We start from the raw sequence: 18,424 nt of genomic DNA on the forward strand, positions 1-18,424 counted from the left end.
TCCAGTGTAGGCCCATAACCTTACAGACAGGAAGTGTGGTGTGCATGGAAATGATTTCCCCCAGTGTCACAAGTGCAGGTCTCCCCCTTTCTATCAAATTACCTTTCATTTGGTTCTGACATCCAGAGATTCACTCGATACTGGGAGAGTCTGTTTGGCTGTGGCACGTATAGAAACATTCATACCCTGTAGTGTTATGGGCTTTCATTCTTGGCGGTAACTTTTGTCTATAGATTTACAGTAGTAATACTGTATATATGAATTCAGCGAGCCAAGCCTGTTTTTTGGACACTGTCCTGCTGTCCCACCCACAGGTCGCAGTGTTCCCGTGGGCGCGGGGGGAGGTTGGGGAAGCATTTGATCACTCAGAGAGCACCGGGCATACCCCAGAGAGTGCCGAAAATGGATTGATGTGCTGTGAGGCCACGCCCCTCCCCGAAGCCACACCCTCTTTTGGACACTCGCAGTCCAAATTTCCAAAGTACATTTGTAGGGAGATATGATCATAATCATTCTGGTCTGCTTGGGTGTGAGCATATGGCTTTATAAAAACATCATAAGTAACAGTCATCAGTTCCAGATTAACAATAGGGCAAATGGGAGTACACCCAAGGCCTCCACATAAAAATACACCCATCATCATGACGATGACCAGCTGGCCACACAGTCGGCCATATATCATGAGTATTTAAATTGTATTTGTTTTCCTCACAAAATATTTTTGCATATTTAGTATATTGGGGCTGATCGTATAGGAGTTGTACACGCCCACATGGCACAAGCCACACCCACACAGCACTGGCAACGCCTCCTCAGCGTCTCACAATAGGCGCTGGATCATTTTCAGCCCCAGGCCCATGTGGCGCTTAATCCGGATCTGACCCTCACTGACCATCTTATATATTGGGCTCTCACAGTAGTTCAGATATTTCTACTCCTGAGAAACTCTTGAATTGCTCACATATAACCGTGATCATCTGTAGTAGGTTAAACATATAAATGATCATCTACTGTACTGTTTTGTTCAAAAAATTAGGTCAATAAAACCTATGGAAGCTCTTGGGACATACGGGGGCTGTAGAACAGTTGATTTTGCCAGTTCTGCTGTAGCCAATAAATAATCAACAAAACGGCTTTATTCTCTCCATTTACTTAACATTCAGCAAAGTGATCTTGAATAAAAACTATGTAGTAACAGGGCCAGCTGGGAAGACAGTCATTACTAAGCATCATGTGCGCTACTGCAACACAAATCCATTTTCCATCGGGACTCAGTGTTAGAGCTCATGGGAGGGTGAACTGGATGGACCTGTGTGTAACTATGTAAGGATGCAGCGCGGCGTCCAAATCAGTCTCCGTCTCAGGTAGCACGCATCGGAGCCGGGTGTCTAATATACTCTGACTGTACAGGGAGATTCTATATACGGTAAGATGAGTTGAGAGAAGCCCTGCAAAGTGTTTTATTACTAAAGTAGAAATACATAAAGTATATAGGGGCATAAAACACTAGGGCAGTGTTGGCTAACCTTGACACTCCAGCTGTTATGGAACTACATAACCCAGCATGCACTGCTACAGTTTTGCTATTAGGGCATGCTAAAACTGTGGCAGGGCATGCTGGGATATATAGTTCCACAACAGCTGGAGTGTCAAGGTTAGCCAACACTGCACTAGGGGGACTTTACAAAGATGGAGTGGAAAAGGTCTAAAAATGTATCATGTATACTCCCCAACTCTAGTGCTCAGGTAGTACTGCTGATAATAAAGGGGGCACAGATACGGCTTCTACTAATAAAGGGGGCACAGATACGGCTTCTACTAATAAAGGGGGCACAGATACGGCTTCTACTAATAAAGGGGGCACAGATACGGCTTCTACTAATAAAGGGGGCACAGATACGGCTTCTACTAATAAAGGGGGCACAGATACGGCTTCTACTAATAAAGGGGGCACAGATACGGCTTCTACTAATAAAGGGGGCACAGATACGGCTTCTACTAATAAAGGGGGCACAGATACGGCTTCTACTAATAAAGGGGGCACAGATACGGCTTCTACTAATAAAGGGGGCACAGATACGGCTTCTACTAATAAAGGGGGCACAGATACGGCTTCTACTAATAAAGGGGGCACAGATACGGCTTCTACTAATAAAGGGGGCACAGATACGGCTTCTACTAATAAAGGGGGCACAGATACGGCTTCTACTAATAAAGGGGGCACAGATACGGCTTCTACTAATAAAGGGGGCACAGATACGGCTTCTACTAATAAAGGGGGCACAGATACGGCTTCTACTAATAAAGGGGGCACAGATACGGCTTCTACTAATAAAGGGGGCACAGATACGGCTTCTACTAATAAAGGGGGCACAGATACGGCTTCTACTAATAAAGGGGGCACAGATACGGCTTCTACTAATAAAGGGGGCACAGATACGGCTTCTACTAATAAAGGGGGCACAGATACGGCTTCTACTAATAAAGGGGGCACAGATACGGCTTCTACTAATAAAGGGGGCACAGATACGGCTTCTACTAATAAAGGGGAGCACAGATACGGCTTCTACTAATAAAGGGGAGCACAGATACGGCTTATACTAATAAAGGGGAGCACAGATACGGCTTATACTAATAAAGGGGGCACAGATACGGCTTCTACTAATAAAGGGGGGCACAGATACGGCTTCTAATAATAAAGGGGGCACAGATACGGCTTCTACTAATAAAGGGGGCACAGATACGGCTTCTACTAATAAAGGGGAGCACAGATACGGCTTCTAATAATAAAGGGGAGCACAGATACGGCTTATACTAATAAAGGGGGCACAGATACGGCTTATACTAATAAAGGGGAGCACAGATACGGCTTATACTAATAAAGGGGAGCACAGATACGGCTTCTACTAATAAAGGGGGCACAGATACGGCTTATACTAATAAAGGGGGCACAGATACGGCTTATACTAATAAAGGGGAGCACAGATACGGCTTCTACTAATAAAGGGGGCACAGATACGGCTTCTACTAATAAAGGGGGCAGATACGGCTTCTACTAATAAAGGGGGCACAGATACGGCTTCTACTAATAAAGGGGGCACAGATACGGCTTCTACTAATAAAGGGGGCACAGATACGGCTTCTACTAATAAAGGGGGCACAGATACGGCTTATACTAATAAAGGGGGCACAGATACGGCTTATACTAATAAAGGGGAGCACAGATACGGCTTCTAATAATAAAGGGGGCACAGATACGGCTTCTACTAATAAAGGGGGCACAGATACGGCTTCTACTAATAAAGGGGGCACAGATACGGCTTCTACTAATAAAGGGGGCACAGATACGGCTTCTACTAATAAAGGGGGCACAGATACGGCTTCTACTAATAAAGGGGGCACAGATACGGCTTATACTAATAAAGGGGGCAGATACGGCTTATACTAATAAAGGGGAGCACAGATACGGCTTATACTAATAAAGGGGGCACAGATACGGCTTATACTAATAAAGGGGGCACAGATACGGCTTCTACTAATAAAGGGGGCACAGATACGGCTTCTACTAATAAAGGGGGCACAGATACGGCTTCTACTAATAAAGGGGGCACAGATACGGCTTATACTAATAAAGGGGGCACAGATACGGCTTATACTAATAAAGGGGGCACAGATACGGCTTATACTAATAAAGGGGGCACAGATACGGCTTATACTAATAAAGGGGGCACAGATACGGCTTATACTAATAAAGGGGGCACAGATACGGCTTCTACTAATAAAGGGGGCACAGATACGGCTTCTACTAATAAAGGGGGCACAGATACGGCTTCTACTAATAAAGGGGGCACAGATACGGCTTCTACTAATAAAGGGGGGCACAGATACGGCTTCTACTAATAAAGGGGGCACAGATACGGCTTCTACTAATAAAGGGGGGCACAGATACGGCTTCTACTAATAAAGGGGGCACAGATACGGCTTCTACTAATAAAGGGGGCACAGATACGGCTTCTACTAATAAAGGGGGCACAGATACGGCTTCTACTAATAAAGGGGGCACAGATACGGCTTCTACTAATAAAGGGGGCACAGATACGGCTTCTACTAATAAAGGGGGCAGATACGGCTTCTACTAATAAAGGGGAGCACAGATACGGCTTCTAATAATAAAGGGGAGCACAGATACGGCTTATACTAATAAAGGGGGCACAGATACGGCTTATACTAATAAAGGGGGCACAGATACGGCTTCTACTAATAAAGGGGGCACAGATACGGCTTCTACTAATAAAGGGGGCACAGATACGGCTTCTACTAATAAAGGGGGCACAGATACGGCTTCTACTAATAAAGGGGGCACAGATACGGCTTCTACTAATAAAGGGGGCACAGATACGGCTTCTACTAATAAAGGGGGCACAGATACGGCTTCTACTAATAAAGGGGGCACAGATACGGCTTATACTAATAAAGGGGGCACAGATACGGCTTATACTAATAAAGGGGGGCACAGATACGGCTTCTACTAATAAAGGGGGCACAGATACGGCTTCTACTAATAAAGGGGAGCACAGATACGGCTTCTACTAATAAAGGGGGCACAGATACGGCTTCTACTAATAAAGGGGAGCACAGATACGGCTTCTACTAATAAAGGGGAGCACAGATACGGCTTCTACTAATAAAGGGGGCACAGATACGGCTTCTACTAATAATGGGGGCACAGATACGGCTTCTACTAATAAAGGGGGCACAGATACGGCTTCTACTAATAAAGGGGGCACAGATACGGCTTCTACTAATAAAGGGGGCACAGATACGGCTTATACTAATAAAGGGGGCACAGATACGGCTTATACTAATAAAGGGGGCACAGATACGGCTTCTAATAATAAAGGGGGCACAGATACGGCTTATACTAATAAAGGGGGCACAGATACGGCTTATACTAATAAAGGGGGCACAGATACGGCTTCTACTAATAAAGGGGGGCACAGATACGGCTTCTACTAATAAAGGGGGGCACAGATACGGCTTCTACTAATAAAGGGGGGCACAGATACGGCTTCTACTAATAAAGGGGGCACAGATACGGCTTCTACTAATAAAGGGGGCACAGATACGGCTTCTACTAATAAAGGGGGCACAGATACGGCTTCTACTAATAAAGGGGGCACAGATACGGCTTCTACTAATAAAGGGGGCACAGATACGGCTTCTACTAATAAAGGGGGCACAGATACGGCTTCTACTAATAAAGGGGGCACAGATACGGCTTCTACTAATAAAGGGGGCACAGATACGGCTTCTACTAATAAAGGGGGCACAGATACGGCTTCTACTAATAAAGGGGGCACAGATACGGCTTCTACTAATAAAGGGGGCACAGATACGGCTTCTACTAATAAAGGGGGCACAGATACGGCTTCTACTAATAAAGGGGGCACAGATACGGCTTATACTAATAAAGGGGGCACAGATACGGCTTATACTAATAAAGGGGGCACAGATACGGCTTCTACTAATAAAGGGGGCACAGATACGGCTTCTACTAATAAAGGGGGCACAGATACGGCTTCTACTAATAAAGGGGGCACAGATACGGCTTCTACTAATAAAGGGGGCACAGATACGGCTTCTACTAATAAAGGGGGCACAGATACGGCTTCTACTAATAAAGGGGGCACAGATACGGCTTCTACTAATAAAGGGGGCACAGATACGGCTTCTACTAATAAAGGGGGCACAGATACGGCTTCTACTAATAAAGGGGGCACAGATACGGCTTCTACTAATAAAGGGGGCACAGATACGGCTTCTACTAATAAAGGGGGCACAGATACGGCTTCTACTAATAAAGGGGGCACAGATACGGCTTCTACTAATAAAGGGGGCACAGATACGGCTTCTACTAATAAAGGGGAGCACAGATACGGCTTCTACTAATAAAGGGGAGCACAGATACGGCTTCTACTAATAAAGGGGGCACAGATACGGCTTATACTAATAAAGGGGGGCACAGATACGGCTTCTAATAATAAAGGGGGCACAGATACGGCTTCTACTAATAAAGGGGGCACAGATACGGCTTCTACTAATAAAGGGGAGCACAGATACGGCTTCTAATAATAAAGGGGAGCACAGATACGGCTTATACTAATAAAGGGGGCACAGATACGGCTTATACTAATAAAGGGGAGCACAGATACGGCTTATACTAATAAAGGGGAGCACAGATACGGCTTCTAATAATAAAGGGGGCACAGATACGGCTTATACTAATAAAGGGGGCACAGATACGGCTTATACTAATAAAGGGGAGCACAGATACGGCTTCTACTAATAAAGGGGGCACAGATACGGCTTCTACTAATAAAGGGGGCAGATACGGCTTCTACTAATAAAGGGGGCACAGATACGGCTTCTACTAATAAAGGGGGCACAGATACGGCTTCTACTAATAAAGGGGGCACAGATACGGCTTCTACTAATAAAGGGGGCACAGATACGGCTTCTACTAATAAAGGGGGCACAGATACGGCTTATACTAATAAAGGGGAGCACAGATACGGCTTCTAATAATAAAGGGGGCACAGATACGGCTTCTACTAATAAAGGGGGCACAGATACGGCTTCTACTAATAAAGGGGGCACAGATACGGCTTCTACTAATAAAGGGGGCACAGATACGGCTTCTACTAATAAAGGGGGCACAGATACGGCTTCTACTAATAAAGGGGGCACAGATACGGCTTATACTAATAAAGGGGGCAGATACGGCTTATACTAATAAAGGGGAGCACAGATACGGCTTATACTAATAAAGGGGGCACAGATACGGCTTATACTAATAAAGGGGGCACAGATACGGCTTATACTAATAAAGGGGGCACAGATACGGCTTCTACTAATAAAGGGGGCACAGATACGGCTTCTACTAATAAAGGGGGCACAGATACGGCTTCTACTAATAAAGGGGGCACAGATACGGCTTCTACTAATAAAGGGGGCACAGATACGGCTTCTACTAATAAAGGGGGCACAGATACGGCTTCTACTAATAAAGGGGGCACAGATACGGCTTCTACTAATAAAGGGGGCACAGATACGGCTTCTACTAATAAAGGGGGCACAGATACGGCTTCTACTAATAAAGGGGGCACAGATACGGCTTCTACTAATAAAGGGGGCACAGATACGGCTTCTACTAATAAAGGGGGCACAGATACGGCTTCTACTAATAAAGGGGGCACAGATACGGCTTCTACTAATAAAGGGGGGCACAGATACGGCTTCTACTAATAAAGGGGGCACAGATACGGCTTCTACTAATAAAGGGGGGCACAGATACGGCTTCTACTAATAAAGGGGGCACAGATACGGCTTCTACTAATAAAGGGGGCACAGATACGGCTTCTACTAATAAAGGGGGCACAGATACGGCTTCTACTAATAAAGGGGGCACAGATACGGCTTCTACTAATAAAGGGGGCACAGATACGGCTTCTACTAATAAAGGGGGCAGATACGGCTTCTACTAATAAAGGGGAGCACAGATACGGCTTCTAATAATAAAGGGGAGCACAGATACGGCTTATACTAATAAAGGGGGCACAGATACGGCTTATACTAATAAAGGGGGCACAGATACGGCTTATACTAATAAAGGGGGCACAGATACGGCTTATACTAATAAAGGGGGCACAGATACGGCTTATACTAATAAAGGGGGCACAGATACGGCTTATACTAATAAAGGGGGCACAGATACGGCTTCTACTAATAAAGGGGGCACAGATACGGCTTCTACTAATAAAGGGGGCACAGATACGGCTTCTACTAATAAAGGGGGCACAGATACGGCTTATACTAATAAAGGGGGGCACAGATACGGCTTATACTAATAAAGGGGGGCACAGATACGGCTTCTACTAATAAAGGGGGCACAGATACGGCTTCTACTAATAAAGGGGAGCACAGATACGGCTTCTACTAATAAAGGGGGCACAGATACGGCTTCTACTAATAAAGGGGAGCACAGATACGGCTTCTACTAATAAAGGGGAGCACAGATACGGCTTCTACTAATAAAGGGGGCACAGATACGGCTTCTACTAATAATGGGGGCACAGATACGGCTTCTACTAATAAAGGGGGCACAGATACGGCTTCTACTAATAAAGGGGGCACAGATACGGCTTCTACTAATAAAGGGGGCACAGATACGGCTTCTACTAATAAAGGGGGCACAGATACGGCTTATACTAATAAAGGGGGCACAGATACGGCTTATACTAATAAAGGGGGCACAGATACGGCTTATACTAATAAAGGGGGCACAGATACGGCTTATACTAATAAAGGGGGCACAGATACGGCTTATACTAATAAAGGGGGCACAGATACGGCTTATACTAATAAAGGGGGGCACAGATACGGCTTCTACTAATAAAGGGGGGCACAGATACGGCTTCTACTAATAAAGGGGGGCACAGATACGGCTTCTACTAATAAAGGGGGCACAGATACGGCTTCTACTAATAAAGGGGGCACAGATACGGCTTCTACTAATAAAGGGGGCACAGATACGGCTTATACTAATAAAGGGGGCACAGATACGGCTTCTACTAATAAAGGGGGCACAGATACGGCTTCTACTAATAAAGGGGGCACAGATACGGCTTCTACTAATAAAGGGGGCACAGATACGGCTTCTACTAATAAAGGGGACACAGATACGGCTTCTACTAATAAAGGGGGCACAGATACGGCTTATACTAATAAAGGGGGCACAGATACGGCTTATACTAATAAAGGGGGCACAGATACGGCTTATACTAATAAAGGGGGCACAGATACGGCTTCTAATAATAAAGGGGGCACAGATACGGCTTATACTAATAAAGGGGGCACAGATACGGCTTATACTAATAAAGGGGGCACAGATACGGCTTATACTAATAAAGGGGGCACAGATACGGCTTATACTAATAAAGGGGGGCACAGATACGGCTTATACTAATAAAGGGGGGCACAGATACGGCTTATACTAATAAAGGGGGGCACAGATACGGCTTATACTAATAAAGGGGGGCACAGATACGGCTTATACTAATAAAGGGGAGCACAGATACGGCTTATACTAATAAAGGGGGCACAGATACGGCTTATACTAATAAAGGGGGCACAGATACGGCTTATACTAATAAAGGGGGGCACAGATACGGCTTATACTAATAAAGGGGGGCACAGATACGGCTTATACTAATAAAGGGGGGCACAGATACGGCTTATACTAATAAAGGGGGGCACAGATACGGCTTATACTAATAAAGGGGGGCACAGATACGGCTTATACTAATAAAGGGGGCACAGATACGGCTTATACTAATAAAGGGGGCACAGATACGGCTTATACTAATAAAGGGGGGCACAGATACGGCTTATACTAATAAAGGGGGGCACAGATACGGCTTATACTAATAAAGGGGGGCACAGATACGGCTTATACTAATAAAGGGGGGCACAGATACGGCTTATACTAATAAAGGGGGCACAGATACGGCTTATACTAATAAAGGGGGCACAGATACGGCTTATACTAATAAAGGGGGCACAGATACGGCTTATACTAATAAAGGGGGCACAGATACAGCTTATACTAATAAAGGGGGCACAGATACGGCTTCTAATAATAAAGGGGGCACAGATACGGCTTCTAATAATAAAGGGGGCACAGATACGGCTTATAATAAAGGGGACTCATACGGCATAATAATAATAAAGGGGGCACAGATACGGCTTATACTAATAAAGGGGGGCACAGATACAGCATAATAATAAAGGGGGCACAGATACGGCTTATACTAATAAAGGGGGGCACAGATACGGCTTATACTAATAAAGGGGGGCACAGATACGGCATATAATAAAGGGGAGTCATACGGCATAATAATAATAAAGGGCACAGATACGGCTTATACTAATAAAGGGGGGCACAGATACGGCTTATACTAATAAAGGGGGCACAGATACGGCTTATAATAATAAAGGGGGCACAGATACGGCTTATACTAATAAAGGGGGCACAGATACGGCTTATAATAAAGGGGACTCATACGGCATAATAATAATAAAGGGGGCACAGATACGGCTTATACTAATAAAGGGGGGCACAGATACAGCATAATAATAAAGGGGGCACAGATACGGCTTATACTAATAAAGGGGGGCACAGATACGGCTTATACTAATAAAGGGGGCACAGATACGGCTTATAATAAAGGGGACTCATACGGCATAATAATAATAAAGGGGGCACAGATACGGCTTATAATAAAGGGGACTCATACGGCATAATAATAATAAAGGGGGCACAGATACGGCTTATACTAATAAAGGGGGCACAGATACGGCTTATAATGATAGAGGAGGAACCAGGGATGGTTTAGGAGAGGAGGCGGCCCGTGTGCCGTCTGTGCGCAGGCCTCCCCTCTCTTGCTAGTCTACTGCGTATACACAGGTCTCTGGGAAAATGTCGCCCGCGTCATGTTCTCAAGTGATTTCTCTACAGTGCAGGCGCAATGTCAGTCATGCTACTTTCCCATTGATTTCTGCAGCACTACCGCCACCAAACTCTGCAGCAACAAGTATAATGTATGGGTGCACTGCACATCCTGCACTTATTATAGATAAGCCCATAGAGGGCACAGACATTGCTTATAATAATACAGGGGGACCATACAGTGCTTATAATAATACAGGGGGACCATACAGTGCTTTTATTAATAAAGGGGGCACAAATAGGTGGTGGGGTTTCCTGCTGTTTCTGTAGCCACAGGTCAGTGTATCCAGTCAATTGTATTTTTTTAATGCGAAAAAAGTGGAGAGGACAATGTGAAGCGGGACGGGTTTTCACATGGCTGTTTTGCAGTGATTTTATGATGGTATGCTTTGATAGATCCATTAACTGGAAAAGCGCCCATAATTCATCAATTTGGAGTTACCGCCAACATCACATAGCCCAGCAATAATTATATAGCCATTGCTGCATAGTCGTGACAACATGACGGCTCAGGAGTTAGCATCTCTGCGTCCTAACAAGTAACTATCTATGTGCAGTTTATATGATCTTCTCGTGTTCCAGTTCTCACCCAAAGAGTGGGGAAAAAAAAAAAGGACTGGTAGGTTAATTGGATCCAACACTCTGTGGAGCCGATGTATCAGTAACCACATTTCCCCCCCCCCCCCCAATAATCACCATTTCTTATAGCCGCACATCGTCCAACACTGTAATTTTATATATTGTACAGTACATGGAAGTACTAAGACTATCCACTAGAGGGCAATGTGTGCACATTTTCATTGTTCACAGCTCCCTGTCTTTTCCACATTGTGAATAGCAGCATAACACAACACACAGGGGGAGATGTATCGAGCCTTCTAAAGAGTGGAGAAGTGGACCAGTGGAGGAGTTACCCATAGTAACCAATCAGCTCTTATCTAACATTTTATAGAATGTACTTGATAAATGCTACCTCAACGCCAATTGGTTGCTATGGGCAACTACATCTCCCCCCACAGTGCTTTACAATCAGACTGTGTGCGATCATTTACTACAGCCCCTGTCCAGGGGAGTTTATAATCCAGTTATTTTACTACACGTACAGCAAAGGCCACATACAGATACAAATGCCAGCTCACAGACGAAGAACACAACGCTGACGCCATCATTTTACTGCCGGCTTCGAACCCAGCTTGTCTATTGCGCATGTGCAGCCATTTGACCGCTCCCCCATGCGGAAAAGCCAGTGCCAATCTTGTCCCGGACAGCCTGTTTTTAAAACGGGTGCTGGGTCTGGCCACTGTTTTAACGTAGGCTGCCACGACCCCACGTGTGCGCTGCCAGAGCCATGCTAGTGAAGCACTCTGGAGAGGCGCCCGCCCCCTGGAGGCATCTCCCAGCTCACTGCCGCAGGCCCTGTGTATGGGGCTCCTATTTTTTTCATCTTCTCCCCCCATGTCAGAACAAATAATACATTATTGAAGAGAGAATGAACTACATATTATGTACCTGTAGTGTGTAGTGATTTGGTGACTATATTCTGAGTGCATACCATCTCCTTTTCATATTTGGGAGAAGTCAGATTTACTCTCTCTCTGCCGGAATGGGAACAGCTGCGCTCTTATAGAAACTTTCATTTTTGGATTATACATTAAATAAATAACCGTATGTACCCATTTGTAAACGGATTTAAGTGATCTGCAACATCTCTACATCTATATGCAACATTGTTTCATTGTGACTTTTTAAATAGTTGTCATAATTGTTTATTTTTAGTCATGTTTATATACTCATGTGAACATTGGGGGTTTTTAGTGGATAATTCAATATTTACCTTTCATTGATACATTCATCCTATATTATTTTTGGTAGGACAATGTATAGTATGTTGTTCTAGTTTGTTTAAAATTCTTATTTACTTGGGGTGGGACCATATATAGAGGTAGCGCAAACTATTATTTATGCATACAGCCATTGCTGGCTAGGCAGCTCACTGGGCATAGGGCGGTCACTGGTAGCTCCCGATGGCACATCTTATAGTAGTTACTGTATAACGCTTTGTGCTTACAAGGCCGGACAGTGCTGGGTGTTACAGGGCTCCTCCTGGGGGAACGGTTTGGTGGATGAATCACACTCCTCCTCATTAACCTCCTCTAAGGAACTCCTGGAAACACACTGGAAAATGGGGTACCAGAATCCTGCAGAGAAAGAGACAGCGTCAGGGGTGTCACCGGTGACAGGAGCTGGCCGCCACAGAACAAATCGCATTACTGTACTTATTATACTACTGCGTATACCCCGACTGTTCCTTTTATTGTTCTGATCATAAAGACCAGAGTAAGATGTGTGCTAAATGTACGAGAGGTAGGCAGTGAGAAAGAACTACACATACATAAAGTCCATGCATAGAACAAGCAGGGGTAACAAAGTGTTTCTTTCGGATACATCTGCCTTACGCAGCCTGGATGCAGGATCATTGCGAGTTCTGGAAGCGCATAGGCAGCGCTCCTCCCCCCCCCACACCCTCGTTATGGCATAATATCCAAGCGTCACACTCCCAACCCATCTCAGTCTGCTCAGAGGCCTAGGTATAACACCCTCGTTATGGCATAATATCACACGTCACACTCCCTAACCCATCACAGCCTGCTCAGAGGCCTAAGTATAACACCCTCGTTATGGCATAATATCACACGTCACACTCCCCAACCCATCTCAGTCTGCTCAGAGGCCTAAGTATAACACCCTCGTTATGGCATAATATCACACGTCACACTCCCCAACCCATCTCAGTCTGCTCAGAGGCCTAAGTATAACACCCTCGTTATGGCATAATATCACACGTCACACTCCCCAACCCATCTCAGTCTGCTCAGAGGCCTAGGTATAACACCCTCGTTATGGCATAATATCACACGTCACACTCCCCAACCCATCACAGGCTGCTCAGAGGCCTAGGTATAACACCCTCGTTATGGCATAATATCACACGTCACACTCCCCAACCCATCACAGCCTGCTCAGAGGCCTAGGTATTTAAAGGGAATACTAAATGGACTGTTTTAAATATAAGTTATTGCACTACTATTCCCAGCACGGCAGATACAGATCCACCAATTAATGTATCAGTAAAGTTGATATGCTATTTGGCAGTTTTTACAAGGCCTGTCCTATAACGATGCCATCTAAAGGTACTCAGGGCCTGATTCAGAGACGCTCACAAAAAGTGAGCGCTCGCTCTGAATCAGGGCGGGCGCTGTTTTTTTTTTTTTTTAGGAGCGGCCTCCTGGCCGCTCGCATAGCTGTAGGTGACCAAAGCCCTCCCCCCCGCCACGCCTACAAAATGGGGCGAGCTGTCGATCAACATAGACAGCCGCCCCTTTTGTAGTGAGTCCCAGAGCGAGTGCTTTTTGCGCTCGCCCTGGGGCTCGCACGTGCGCACTGGGCCACCATCGACCAGGTTGCGAGCGCTCAGCGTTTGCAACCGGGTCTGAATCAGGCAACAGGATGTATTGGGATGTAGCTAAAGTATTTTTAAAAAAGAACATAAGTCCCCTTGCTGGAGGCAGCCACTTTGAGGAGCAAGATTCAGTGAAAAAGAACGCAGTCCAATTTTTTTCTCACGTGTATGCTTTGTGATCTCGCTGGTTCTTTGTGAACGGATTTGCTCCATCTTCATGAATACTGGTTTACAAAATGGCTGCCTCCACAGTGTAGAGGTGACAGGTGCGTTTGTAAAATGGTTTCTCTCCTGACAATGGTTTGAATACGGAGATAAGGACAAAAAGGTCTCTCATTACCTAATCAAACACCATTTCTTGAGGTCACGAGCCCTAATCAGCGTTCAGTTGTTTATTAAGGTGATGGCCCAGGACACAGAGGTTGTACGTTTACTTTCTCTGGTTTTATCCGAAAGAGCTCGTAACCTAGTAACATTCAGGTGGAGTTACTCACCTTTACCACAGGATACAGAGCATGGCGTGTTCCCCACCCGCTTCCAGAAGAACTGCGGCTGTTCTGGCCAGTAGTGGATCGGGGGTGCGGGGAGTGGGGGGATGCGGATGTTACGCTGCAAAGTGCCAGCTGGCCGTGCTGGTGGCGGCGGCCTAGCTTGGGGTGGGGAGACCAGATTACGCTCCTCTACCGCGAGACTCCGGGAGCCTGTGTGTGTGAGGGAATCGCTGGATGGCACCGATCTTGGAGCTCCTACAGAGAGATCATACAGTATTTACATGAATACATTTATTTATTATACTGATTGTTCTTCAACATAAAAATGTAAATACTTTATATAAGAGTTAAAGGACATGGAAAAGAAGAGTTGGCAGAAAAAGATTACGTGGCAATGCACAGCTGGCCAGTTATGTTATGACATCACTGACCACAATGCCTGTCTGTGAATACACATTTAGAAGCCAATCACGTCCTCTGATAGAGAAGCTCTGATCTCCCAGGTAGAAATGCAATCTATCAGCAAAAGTATGGGACATATAAGTATATAAGTACATGGGCAGATTACAGCAGGTTTACACACAGTAAGTATTAAAGGGATATTATTTAGCTCAGTAACACCCATTTGTTATGTACTAATAATATCTAAAAGGAGACTATTTTTCTCTTTAGGTATCTTACTACTAAAATTATGTAGGGGTGGCAGGAGATTCAGGTGACGAATTCTCTATCACCGACGCGTTTCTCCTACAACTAATTAGCATTAGTAATCCCATTACTGACATCCAATAAGGGTGCTAGAACCAGAACGTGTGGTCGCTCCTGTAGACATGAGAACCGGCGGACATGTCAGACACTTGTTGCTAAAGTGCGATGTATTCCTGAAAAAGGCTCTTACCGTGCTCCTGCTGTGGGACGTGAGGGATGTAACTGGGGTTATCAGAGCTTGGTGGCGAGGAGATGAAGAACTGGAACGAGACTCCGGGATTGTCTTGCTGAAATATCATCTGTGAAAGGATGAGAGAAGAATTGTGGTCACCGCTTGCTGGTTGTATGGCCACGCTGGATGCATTAGGGACAGTTTTCACGTAACAAGTCAGATATATAGGTGATGTTTGGTATGTAGAGAGTTTAGTGGTGTTTTGCCATGAAACAGGTTTAATCACCTACACACTGAAAGAAGCCATAGTGTGTGATGAGCCCGTCTTCATGACAATGTAGACTACTGATGCACAAGGAATGAGTGACATTATTGGGGCACTGGTTGGCGATTCATGGCACACTCTCATGAAACCACTTATTCCTAGACAATAGACATGCTGAACTTTCATGAATATTGGCTGGGTCCACAACATGGCTGTTCATACGCCTATATATGTAAGCGGCAGGTGGGTGCACAGGTGACAGGTAAGTGGGAAGAAGCAGCAATCATACGATCAGATATCGCGGACTGGGAATGAGGCACAGCTGAACGTAGGCCTGTTTGCATGGCGTATCTTGCGTGTTCTCGCTGGCACATGCTCTGGAGCTGAGCACATACATGTACCGATGGTGCAGAGTCGTACGCTGTCGGTCACATCTCCACTTGCAACCAAAGGGGGGTAACTGGACTATAATGGGGCGTTCGCATTGGAGGCGATGTTCAGAGAGGGCGTGTGGATGGAATTTGCGTAAAACTGCATACGGGAGAATAGCAGCAATTACTTCCACGCGAGCGTTTACGACAAACGCAGCACCGGCCCCACTGTGTTTCCCTATTTGGGGAGGTGGGATTCTGGGCCTCTGTCTATAGATTGGGCCAACTAAAGCCTAACCAATATGTATAGCACTGTCACCTAGTCTCTGGAAGGCTCGCTCACCATTAAATACTACACGTAGGTAAGACCCTAACATTACTGTGATTTACGGGCAAATCTGACCTCTGACCTTTTAGAAGGCAAAGGCTCGTGTTCCACTCATGACACCAGCATCACCCAACAAACTGGTTCAAAGTTTATGTGATTTCTCCTGGCGCCTTCATTGCTCTGTAGTAGGTCAGTAGCACCAATGTGTTAGTCACAGTCTTGTCACTTGGAGCCATCCACGCCAGGCAAATCACAGATGTCCCCATAGATCTACAGATCAGTGACAGGGGCCCGTAACATGGGGCCCGTTGCTTGGTTTGCAAAGATGAAGCTTTGGTAGCAGCGCACACCGGTGATTATTTCACTAAAATTACAAAATTATTTCTCCACATGAAAGTTATTGTTGAAAATTGGGAAATAAAAGCACATTTTAAGCTATACTATAATAAGTACCTATATATAGTTAATTCAGCAGTAACTGAATATGTAGTGCAGGGTGGGTGAGGGGGCTACAGCAGGAGTGGTTAGGATCATACTTCGCTAATAAGTAGCAGCCCAATTTAAGTTAAAATTCTGTGTTACCCTCCGGGGAGTGAAGATGAATATAGTAACAGGTCATGGGTCAGATCCAGTATGTTGCCCAAGAAGCTGGTGGATGAAGGATTGCCGTGCAGAAACAGGGCCAGACTAGGGGGCTACACGGGCCTGGGGCTGAGACGTGAGGGAGGTGTACACCCCCCTACACTGTCAGCCCCAATGTCTCCCTAATCACACAAAAATAATAAAAAAATTGCATCATTTTGTGAGATAACTAGAAATACAACTGTAAAACTTGTGTGTGACAGCTGGTTATCATCATCCTGCTATAATGATGGGCCTATTTTTATGTGGAGGCCTGGAGCTGTAGCTCCATCCGCCCCATTATTAATCTGGCCCTGGGGTTAAAGTAACAGATGGGAGAAGCACATTATAATAGGCTGACATCACCTGCCAGTTGTTTATTTATAAGGACGTCTTTCCTGTACTTGCTCCTTAGTAATTCAGGAGATGAGAACTACCAACCTTCATCTTGGAATACTGTGATTTAAGGCTATAACCCAACCATAGCGCAGACTACACAACTGCATAGTGAGCCAGAGGCAAGCAAGTGCTGCTTCTATAGACAGTGTGGAGACTGGCAGCTCTTACTGATAAAAGGAATCTATATAAACCAATCAGCCATCGGGTCAGACTGACAGTGATGTAACCGATGCCTTGATGGAATTGCTGGGTGATGGATCAGGTCTTTTGGGCGCGGTAGCGTTATACACAGAGAGGTGGTGTGTAGTGACTTGTAGCCGGGGACCACCTTACCTACCAGACCTAGTAATTGCTGGTTACACCACTAGCTGTGACACAGGTCTATGCCTCTCCCGAGGCAGGGTCCGTGCTGGGGATATAATCACTAGTACAGATTTTGCACTAGCTATAAAATAAAGAAAGAAAGTGCCTCTAGGGCAGAAGTTCTCAAACTAGGTCCTCAAGGCACCCTCACAGTCTAGGTTTTAAGGATATCCATGCTTGACCACAGGTGACTGAATTAGTACCTCAATTTGATTTAACAACCTCTGCTCAACCAGGGATATCTCCAAAACCTGAACTGTTGGGGAGCCTTGAGGACAGTGTTTGGGAACCTCTGCTCTAAGGCATGCTGGCACTTGAGCCATGGAATGCCAGATTCCAAGCCTGATTGGTCAGTGTGTGGGAAAAGCCACTCTTCTCATTGCTAAACACCAAGTGGGCTCTAACCATAGTGCATACATGCCTACTCTCCCGATTTGGCCGGGAGCCTCCCGAAAATCGGGTGCCGCTCCCGGCCCCCCGGAAAAGTAGGCAATTCTCCCGACTTCTTCAGTCCCCCCGCAATGTAGCGCTAAACCCCCGCTGCGGAGGGGCTGATGACGTGATTCGCATCATCATAACCCCGCCCCCTGCCTTGCAATGCCAGAAATACCAGCATTGTGTAGTGGGGGTGGAGCCTAAATGACGCGATAGTGTGGCTCCGCCCCCAAACCCCACCCCT

The 18,424-nt window shown here is 45.7% G+C and overlaps 1 protein-coding gene across 2 annotated transcripts in view; it reads right to left on the reverse strand.

Moving 5' to 3' along the window:
- The window catches only part of ADAMTSL4 (ADAMTS like 4), a 210,893-nt gene that overhangs the window by 9,093 nt on the left and 183,376 nt on the right, over positions 1–18,424 (reverse strand). For both annotated transcript variants that reach the window (XM_088467660.1, XM_088467661.1), the window contains exons 9-11: positions 15,417–15,525; positions 14,522–14,773; positions 12,636–12,765 (exon numbers count right to left, since the gene is read on the reverse strand). In XM_088467660.1, the coding sequence (XP_088323786.1) occupies positions 12,636–12,765; positions 14,522–14,773; positions 15,417–15,525 (491 nt within the window). The remainder of the gene's footprint in view (positions 1–12,635; positions 12,766–14,521; positions 14,774–15,416; positions 15,526–18,424) is intronic.

Source organism: Taudactylus pleione, unplaced genomic scaffold (assembly GCF_031769625.1).
Source record: "Taudactylus pleione unplaced genomic scaffold, aTauple2 ptg000073l, whole genome shotgun sequence".
Lineage (NCBI taxonomy): Eukaryota > Metazoa > Chordata > Amphibia > Anura > Myobatrachidae > Taudactylus > Taudactylus pleione.